This window comes from Asterias amurensis, chromosome 17 (genome assembly GCF_032118995.1).
Source record: "Asterias amurensis chromosome 17, ASM3211899v1".
NCBI lineage: Eukaryota > Metazoa > Echinodermata > Asteroidea > Forcipulatida > Asteriidae > Asterias > Asterias amurensis.
Window position 1 is genome coordinate 8,125,669 of NC_092664.1, and position 10,362 is coordinate 8,136,030.

Genomic DNA, 10,362 nt, shown 5'->3' on the forward strand with positions numbered 1-10,362 from the left:
TCATCTATACACACCTTTCTCTATCTCAGGACAGGCCCTGCCACCACTCCTGTGTTGAATAGCCCCTGACTAATCATCTTGGAGCATCAGTGTAACCAGGGTAAGGATATTTTCTGCTTAACAATCTTGTCTTATCTTGTAAAATGTTACTAACAGTCACCAATGAATCATAACTTCTATCTATTCCAAACTTGCACCACACTGCATTTATTAACAAGCTCTCTTCTATCTATACTTCTCTGATTAACAACAGTCACTGTCATGTAACAACCACTGCACACCATTTTCATGCACCTCCAATAATCCCTGATACTAAATAAAATTCCTGCTAGATTTGCATTTTTTGATTGTTTGTGTATTTGTCTTTTCTTTACTGCAATGGTGAAATGCGGAACCATCTGCTTACGAGAGAGTGTTCCATGGAAGTATGGAGTCCAATGCAAACTACACATGCCATTCCAGCATCATGAAGTCATCAATGGAGTATGCTGAGGAAAATGACATCTTCTAATTTTAAGGTTTAGGAAGAGAATCTACACGTAAGTTTTCTTTCAGTTTGTTTGATAGTTTGAAAATTCTTGCAGGACCAAAATTTGTTAAAGGAACACATTGCCTTGGATCTGTCGAGTTGGTCTTTGAAAATCGTTCTGTAACCGTTTGTTGTAAAATGTATATGGTTAGATATTGTAAAAGTAGAATACAATGATCTACACAAATATGCCTCAAAATTGCACGGTTTTCTTTTTACCTTGTCGACTAACACAGTCGGCCATTTATGGGAGTCAAAATTTTGACTCCCATAAATGGCCGACCGTGATAGTTCGCGACGTAAAAGGAAAACCGTGCAATTTCGAGTGATACTTGTGTGGATCATTATATTCTACTTTTAAAACATCTTTCTAACCTTATGCATTTCATAACAAACGGTTTCAAACGCTTTTAATAGACCAACTCGTCCGATCCACGGCAACGTGTTCCTTTAATATTTTTCCTGAAATCAAGATTTTGTTTTTAATTTTGATTAAAGAGGAGCTCGTTGGTTGCAGGGTCTGTCTGAGAGAGTGTGGCAGAGTCCTTATTAATATTGGAGGAAAAATTACAAGTCTCCACTTTCATATTAAAATGTCTTTGTGGTTGATACCCTTTAAGTGCATTTTTGTAAACTCCAATAATGTTCGATGCATCACATTTCAAATACATGTACGTAGATTTTTAGTGTATTTGTTGTCCTATAAGTTTAAACCTCAAAGCTTTCTAGAATAAAGAAAGACAGTTCTCTAAGAACAAACTCTACCTGGCAAGTGGCAAGTAGACACACACATGGTGTTACTGCAAACCATATATAACGAAGTCCTGTTCATCCAAAACAATGTTTTTTGCATTTTAAGGAGAAGGTTTGAAACTTTGATTTTTGTTTCCCCAGGGTATCTCGAAGACTGGAATGGACACAGTGTGCTGCTACAACCCTGAAGGCATCTGGAGAGTCCTGGTGATAAAGAGTGACATCTTGGAGACAAGGAAAGCGGTATCGTATTGTTTTCTTAGTTTCTTCCTGTTTTATTTTTACCAATTTTTTATTTATTTTACCCATTTTACCCTGTTTTTAGTTGTGTTTGATATTACGCAGGTTGGCTGTTTGACGACCAAGGGCCAAGATGACAACAGATGGGTGCCTGGCTACACAGAGAAGTGTTCCTGTCTCCATGGTGGATGAGAAGATGGTTGCAGTCTAATGGAAGAAACAACTGATGTAGCTGGTAATGTGAAGATAAAGTGGTCTGATTATTTTCATGAATTGAGTCTTTAGTCCTCAAACTCTCTTGTCTGTTACTTCTCAAAATGCCTGAGAAATTTGCATGGTGTATCCTGAGTTTTACACTTGTGATTGAAGCGCACCAAAACAGCTGTAGATAGCTAGAGCATGGTCGATCATAACCCTACAATGATTATTGTTGTGCAGTGAAAGTATTTGATGTGAATAATGTAATTGTTGACTTGGTTGACATGTATTTCAGGTCTGGGTTTTGACGTGCTGTACTACCTGCCGATGAAGGACCGAGATGACAACAGATGGGTGCCTGGCTACACTAGAGATGTATTCCTGACTCCATGTTGGATGAGAAGATGGTTGCAGTCTAATGGAAGAAACAGCAGATGTAGCTGGTAATGTGAAGATCAATTCTAAATATTTTCATGAATTAAGCCTATAGTCCTCGAACCGTTCTGCGTGTTAGTAATTCTCAAAACGCTAGAGTTGCGAGTTGTATCTTGATTTACCATTGTGTGAATCTGCACATGTATGTGACTGAAGGGCACCAAAGAGCTGTAGAAAGCTAAATTATGGTCGAATATAACCCTACAATGATTATTATTGTACAGTGAAAGTATTTGATGTGAATATGTAATTGTTGACTTGGTTGACGTGTATTTCAGGTCTGGGTTTCTGCCGATGAAGGGCCAAGACGACAACAGATGGGTGCCTGGCTACACTAGAGAGGTGTTCCTGTCTCCATGGTGGATGAGAAGATGGTTGCGGTCTAATGGAAGTACCAACAGATGTAGCTGGTAATGTGAAGATCAAGTCTAAATATTTTCATGAATTAAGCCTTTAAACCTCAAACCGTTCTGCCTGTTAGTAATTCTCAAAACGCCAGAGAAGTTTGCGAGTTGTATCTTGAGTTTTACACAAATGTGTGAATTTACGCATGTATGTGACTGAAGCGCACCAAACAGCTGTACCTAGCTAGATCATGATCTCGTTATTTCAATGGTCTAAAACTAAGTCTTTCTAACACTTGGTCCCTCTATGAAAACAGGTGTAGACCGCCAACGATGTTGGAAGTCCCACCCATGACAGTGCCCAGCACACTCTCCCTGCAACATGCAATGAATAGGTTTCTTTGTTGTATATGAACTGTATATAAAATACAGTGATGTCATTCACAATGTGAAAAGTCGTGGCAGCAATACTATTTCTTTCACAACAATCTTGAATAAGTTTTTCGCACCGAATACCAAAACTTGAAAGTTTGATCAACTTGTTTAATATTTTTGGTACAAGCTGTGTTGTGCTATATTTGATTGGCTCAAATCTGTTCTTGAAAGTAAAACTCAGTTTTTGAGCTAATTTTGTGATTTGAACGCAGTTATTGAATGATTCTTAATGTATACATGTGATGTCACAAGGAATCATCTGACTCTCATTGGCTCTCAAAATATTCAGAGAAAGAAATCATGACAAACTATGATCTTAAAACTCATGCACCCACATTTGTGATGCTTTTTGTAATAGATAGACTATTTTAAAGAGAATGCTTACAACTTTGTTCTCCAGGGTATCAAGATGACTGGAATGGACGATGAGCTCCTGCAATCCTGAAGGCAACGGGAGAGTCCTGGTGATGAAGAGTAACGTCTTGGAGATGAGGATAGAGGTATCACATATTGTTTTCTTAGTTACTTTATAGTTTGTTTTGGTTTGTTATAATTTGTTTTAGTTTGTATTTTAAGTTCTACAGGTTTGCTGTTTGATGACTGACTGGGACGTTGGCTGAACCATGGTTGCTGGGATCGACGCTGACTGAAACATCCAACGGAATTGCTGGGATCGACCTGTCTCTGTATCCAGATGCTACACTCTCTACTTCAGAAGGTAGATTTGGTTTCTGTTACTTTACAAAGTCAGATTTCAAGAAAGACATCACCACTATTTTGACTAATTCTCAAAATTTCAGTTTGAAGTGATGTTCAACTTGTAAAATTTAAATTCATGTTCATTCGCGGAGCAAATTGTTTTTACTGTTTAGATTACTGTTTTTCTCTTCTTTATTTTATTTTATTTTATTTTCAAACAATCACACTGTGGTAGATAAAGGGACCGAATATAACCCTGGAAAATGATTATTTACAGTGAACAGTACTTGGTGTGAATAATGTAATTGTTGACATGTATTTCAGGAGTCTGCAGTTTGATGTGCTGTACTACCTGCCGATGACCGACGAAGTGCTGTACTACCTGCCGAGATGACAACAGATGGGTGCCTGGCTACACAGAGAAGTGTTCCTGTCTCCATGGTGGATGAGAAGATGGTTGCAGTCTAATGGAAGAAACAACAGATGTAGCTGGTAATGTGAAGATCAAGTGAATTATCATGAATTAAGCCTTAAGTCCTCAAACCGTCTTGACTGTTACTTCTCAAAATACCTGAGAAGATTGCGAGTTGTATCTTGAGTTTTACACTTGTGTTTGAAGTGCACCAATGAGCTATAGATAGCTGGAGCATGATTTTGTTATTTCAATGGTCTAAAACTAACACTTGGTCCCTCTATGAAAACATGTTGGTTAAGACCGCCAAAGGTGTTGGAAGTATCATCCCCCACTAATGGGTATCAATGCAGGTGACTTGCTTTCACAATAAAGTAAAATACTTTTTACACAAGGAATACCATAACTTGAAAAGAGTGTTCAGAGAGTTTGTTATGTCCTTCTGTTTTCAACATTCTATGTCTTTGAGACCGAAATAGTTCAAACTTGTTCATTAAAAGTAGTGATTGAACTTCATTTTTCATATACAGGTGATGTCACAAGGGATCATTTGTTTCTATTATCTCTTTACAAAGTTCCATCCCTCTTTTGGTAAATGTCTGTAAATGTGTTTTGTCCCGGTTTTGTACAAGTATTTTTGAACTATGAGACTTGTTTTATGTCATTTTGGCAAACTTGTTTAAAGCAGTAGTCCTGTGATAATCATCAAAAATACTTGTACAAAACCGGGACAAAACACATATACAGACATTTACCAAAAGTTATATTTGTCTTTGTTATGATGTGTACTAATGTGTTTACAATGTAACTTACTTTCAGGTCATGTGATTGTGATGACTTCTTTTTCTACCGTCCCGTCAACATGGACCATGAAGATGTGACATCACTGTACAAAGAAAGATACGTCATGGCTTGAGGAGATATACGTCAAGTATTTCTCAGCTACATACCAGGGTCCCAAATGGAACTTGAAGGTAAAATCTCTTTTAGCTTAGCTTGAGTTTAAAATTTAGAAATCTGTTTAAGTGCTTAAAATAGAACTCCGAAAATCTACTCCGCTTTAGTAAAGCCAGACGGTTGTATTAAGAACAAAATATACCTGGTCATTAGATACACACATGGTGTTACCGCAAACCAAATAATATATACAGAAAATAGACATTGCTTATACACAAAAATTATGACTTTAAATCTTAATCTCAATGTAATTTTTTTATGTTTTATATATTTTGTCATATTACAGGATGAACACAGTCAAACAACTAAGAGTTGGTCAAGATGCTGAGCCACCTTATGCAGTATGCAACTATTGCTTCACCACCGTTTTCGCTGAAGGACTATTTCTTCATGAAGACTGCCCTCATCTAAGGACAGGGCTGAGAATGTACTATACTTCGACCAATGAGTAGACATTCCAAGAGCATAAGACGACATTGAACAGTTGTTTTGAGATTGTCAATCTTCCAGTGGAACTTGATAATACAGCGCATGATCATCCAGTCATCTGCAGATTGAACTCACTTACTCAACATTTTCACATTGTGGACCGACTTGGATGTGAACATTTATGTTTTTGTAGAGAATGTCAGTATTAGAAAGTGGTTATTTCCACCAAGAGATGCAAAAGAACGAAACTCAGAAAAATTGGTTTAAAATTTAGCTGTTTATTGAAACTACATCAGCACATTTTCTTTCAAGGCTGATTTTAACCTCTTTGTGGCATTTCATTCGAAAAGAAGTTGCCAATATAAAATAAGATATTGGCATTATAATTTACAAGAAAAAATGTGTGAAAATTTCACATTTCTGTTGGCTTGTTTTGGCTTGTTTCTCTCTATACTGATATTTTCGACAAACAAATCATATAGCTTGATGACATCACATTATGTTTTGCCATCAGTCATAGTTGATTTCATTCTTGGGAGTAAATGTGCTATGGTTGACATAAAACAGTTTTTGTCCCCATTGCTGAAATATTATGTAACTCTGGATGAAGTTTAATTCATTCACAAAATTTTCTACATACTTGTAATGAGGTACTTCATTACAAGTATGTAGACAGAATACATGTTAACTTGTATCGAGGTACTTCCTTACAAGTTCATGTACTCACCTGAAAGATTGCATGTTTGTAATGAGGTACTTCATTACAATTCATGCAATTATAATTACATGTTTGCAATGGAGTACCACATTGCAAGTTTGTAAAAGTTTCATGCGCGTAATGAAGTACCGCATTACAAGCATGAAACAAGTTAATTTAATTTGTAATGCAGTTGCTAATTACAAAGTATGAAACGGCATAAGGTTGTTTGTAACAGTAAACCCATTACAAACATAAAGACAACAAGCTTGTCATGGAGTGTATTATTAGTGGTTGTTACTAACTAATTTTTGTTTACTGACTTTGAATAAAGAATTAAATATGAATGGTTACTTTTATTGTGTGTCACTCTGTCTTTCAATTATTCATCAAAATGGTTTTATTGTATACAAGTTATTTGTCCTGGGGTACCCCCCACATGGTGGCCACCATGTTTTTATTAGATATTATATGAGGAAATTGTGACACACATTGGGTTTAGTAACTCTCTTATTGAAGTATTTTAATTGCAAAGGTCATTCAATTCAATCCAATTCAAGAATACATTGTATCTGTGTTAACGCGTTTTATAAATGCAATTAAGTTAAGTTAACTTAAGTGAGTTTATTGAGGGCGTTTTAGTATTCGTTAATATGTTAATTAGTTTATTAATATGTTAATTAATTTAATAATATGTTAATTAGTTACAATGGCCATGACATTGTATGCTGTTTATTGAGGGCGTTTGTGTACTCATTAATATGTTAATTGATTACCAAGGTCATGACATTGTATGGTGTTAAATGAGTGCTATTTGACAAGTTTTTTTTTTAAAATTAAGTACAAAGGTCATGACCTATATGGTGTTAACTTTTAATTACTTATGTGGCGAAATATTTTTGGTGCCATGCTCAGATCGGTAATTGTTATCATACTGTATGCAACAGTTTCAAGGCAGTATTTGAGGGTGTGAATATACTACTCGTTAACAACTTTTGTTTAATTGCATAGGTCATGACAACTTTAATGTAATTAGCTATAATGATGCTAAATTCTAGGAGTTTTCCAGAGTATTTTCCCATAAGAGTTTTATCTCTGGTTTTTTACTCCGCAGACAAAGGGAGCTATTCTAAGAATGACTAGTTCCGACTAGATTATAGGATATTATTTGAAATATATAATGTACCTTATCTTATCTTAAACAAAGGAAAGTAATAAACTGACTTTTACTGCAGGAAAACAGTATTAATAATTGTTCTTAAACCACATTAATATAATGGGCACTAACTAAAATGTTCCAACACACTTATATAAAAGTCATTAGGACTAATGTAAGCCGGGGTTTTCCAGAGTATTTTCTCTCAAGATTTTTTATCTCTGGTTTTTCACTCCGCTAGGGCATCAGAGGGGAGTAACATTACAAAGAAGCAATTGTTGTAATAGTTACACACTCTGGTGTATACGATCCCTTTATAATTAACTGTTGTGGGGCGGGAGATGACAACCTTCACGTGGTCCACCCTGTTGTTAACTAATGTCATCAAATCAATTTGTGCTGCAACTTCTTAGTGGTATATTTGGTCTTCTAACCCGTTATATTGCTACCGATCACCTTTACTTTTGAGTGTTTTTGTTGTTGTCAATTTTATGTACAGTAAGTTTGAAATTATGCTCAATTTGTTTTGCCAGGTTATGTTTGCGATTATGGTAAAGAATGTGTGAAATAAATACATTGTTGATAATTTGAAACAAGACAACTGTGTGATGTATAATTAACATTGTATTAATAGAGTTACCCCCACTATAATAACATCTGCGCATGGTGAAAAATAACATTCTTTTGTCGAAGATAGCCTACACCTTTCGTAATCACTCACAACATTAAAGGCAATGGACACTATTAGCATAAAACCTTTCTTGGTGACGAGTAATGGGGAGAGGTTGATGGTATAAAACATTGTGAGAAACGGCTCCCTCTGAAGTGCCATAGTTTTTAAGAAAGCAGTAATTTTCTACGAATTTGATTTCGAGACCTCAGATTTAGAACTTGAGGTATCGAAATCAACCGTCTAAACGCACACAACTTCGTGTAACAAGGGTGTTTTTTCTTTCTATAAAAGGGTGTTTTTTCTTTCATTATTATCTCGCAACTCCGATAACCGATTGAGCTCAAATTTCAACAGGTTACTTATTTTATGCATAAATTATGTTCAGATACATCAACTGTGAAGACTAGTCTTTGACAATTACCAATAGTGTCCACTGCCTTTAATGAAAAAAAGAATATGAGAAACGTTACCGCGTAACACTTCTCGGATTGTGTTATCCTATTTGGGATCATCATTCGTCCTGCGTGGACATTCGCTCCGGTTTTTCGGCGATATCTCAACTTGAAACGTATACACTTTTTGAAAAGGTTTAGAAATAATTATTTTGAAATAGTTTTGCCATTGAAGTATTGAACAGTATCTATGGCTTATAGTTTGACAACAATACATTTTGTTGATCACTTGAAAGAAGAAATAATAGTGTGATGTAAATTGTATAATGACAATTCAGTCGTAATAATAGAGTTACTACTTTGCCTTTTAACGAAGGCTTGATTTCTACACCAAAATGGGTCCATATGTCACCCCCCCCCCCCCCCCCAGAACTGTAGGCCTTACTTTTGAAAACTTCCTGTGGGGTGAACCACTTATTTTTTTTCAACAGGAATGGGAGGCCTTTTTAAAATACACGTTTTCAAATAAGTCTACTAATATTGAAGAGAGTGAGTGACACGTGTAAAAAGAGGCCGACAAAGGACAATGAGTTATATTCACATTTGCGGCCTAAGCTTTTTACATTTACAACTACCATGCATATCAACCAACCAGAATCTGAATAAAAAAGTTGATATTTGATTTAGGCTTCTTTGAAGTAAGATCTATTTGGCTTTGAAAGTGCAGGAAGTGCTTCAAGAATACTGAGACTGAGCAAATCGGTTTAGAATTTTTTTTTAAATAATATTAATTTTTCGTCAAACGGCTGAGCTGCTAAAAAATGAAAGAATTTAGTTGTTGTTTGTTTTTAAGGAGGCTTGGATACTTCGCGTTGGTTGTTGGAATTTTATGTATCCTCTGCTTACCAGTTATCACGCTATTATGCCTTTTTCTTTGAATTGGGAAAAAAATAATGATGCAATATATCAACCGATGCCCTAATTATCTTCATTTGTTAATACGAAGTATGCAAACATATATTAAAACTTGATGGACATTGAAATGTTCACACCACACACTGATCTTGGATGACTTCAACTGGCCCCATTTGTTTTGAGTTTTTCCTATTTTCACGGCAAACAAGAAAGTATGGTTTCCCGGTGAAGCCATACATGGAAGAAACATCTGCAGTGACTACAAGTGTTCTTTGAGACTCTGTGTATGACTGTATAGCCAGCAGTTGCCTTCATTTTATTCAAAATATTTTTTTTATTAAATTTTTAAAATTACCATGGTAACTTGCAAAAAATTAAAAAAAATAAAAAAAAATAAAAAAAAATAAAAAGTGTGAATAATTAATGGCTTCAAATTCTGATTTCTATTTATTTTTTTTCCTACTTTTTTTCTTAATATTTATAATAAAGCGTATTAATAAACAGTGATAATTGAATCAACAAGCTGATGTTTAAATTTTAATATAAATAATAGTTTTGATACAAGGGTTACAAAATAAAAATCTCAAAAAATATTAGAAAATGATATAAGGCACATGGCTTCTTTAAGCCTCTGTATTTTTCTTTAAGAATGCTCAGCAAAACATTCAGTCACATGATTTTGATCATCATGAATTGTGAATTGAAATAGCGTTTGATGAAACTTTTTCGGTGGGCAAATATTTTTTTATGGCCTCAACATTATGACATATTTTTGTACCTTGTAGAAATACCTAAAATACCAACTTTTTTGCATTTACAAGTGCAAATGACCAGTGGAGCCTTACGTGTTTCTAAGTTTTGGTCAAGGGAGAGGAGACTCTTTGCTTGGCAAATAAAACCACACAATTTTTATCTAGGGACTGTTTACATCGCGCACAGAGAGGTAAAAGATTTGCCACGATATTAGGGACACCTCGAAAACAGGACCTCCTACGATATACTCTGCATTCATATGTCTGTGGTCCTGTGTGCCCCTCAGAAAATTGATAGAGCGCCCTCAATGCAATAATCAGCCACAAACATTATTTTGTACCACGT

At 35.3% G+C, this 10,362-nt stretch overlaps 1 protein-coding gene across 2 annotated transcripts; it reads left to right on the top strand.

The window, feature by feature from the left end:
- Positions 1-297: 297 nt before the first annotated feature.
- On the top strand, positions 298-7,812 carry LOC139949800 (uncharacterized). Of its 2 annotated transcripts, none has more exons than XM_071948344.1 (9): positions 298-539; positions 1,424-1,757; positions 2,016-2,163; positions 2,434-2,565; positions 3,335-3,434; positions 3,498-3,652; positions 3,958-4,125; positions 4,865-5,019; positions 5,289-7,812. In XM_071948344.1, the coding sequence occupies exons 2-5, from the start codon at positions 1,733-1,735 to the stop codon at positions 3,345-3,347; spliced, it is 318 nt and encodes a 105-aa protein (XP_071804445.1). In that variant the 5' UTR covers positions 298-539; positions 1,424-1,732; the 3' UTR covers positions 3,348-3,434; positions 3,498-3,652; positions 3,958-4,125; positions 4,865-5,019; positions 5,289-7,812. The 2 variants fall into 2 exon arrangements, with proteins under 2 accessions (XP_071804445.1, XP_071804444.1); XM_071948343.1 differs by having other exon boundaries at positions 1,424-1,525; positions 1,628-1,757; positions 3,335-3,652.
- The last annotated feature ends 2,550 nt before the right edge of the window (positions 7,813-10,362 follow it).

Coding starts and splice junctions, on each gene's coding strand:
- LOC139949800 (XM_071948344.1), top strand. CDS start 1,733: ATGGAAGAAACAACTGATGTAGCTG. Junction 1,758..2,015: donor AGAAACAACTGATGTAGCTG/GTAATGTGAAGA, acceptor CATGTATTTCAG/GTCTGGGTTTTGACGTGCTG. Junction 2,164..2,433: donor AGAAACAGCAGATGTAGCTG/GTAATGTGAAGA, acceptor CGTGTATTTCAG/GTCTGGGTTTCTGCCGATGA.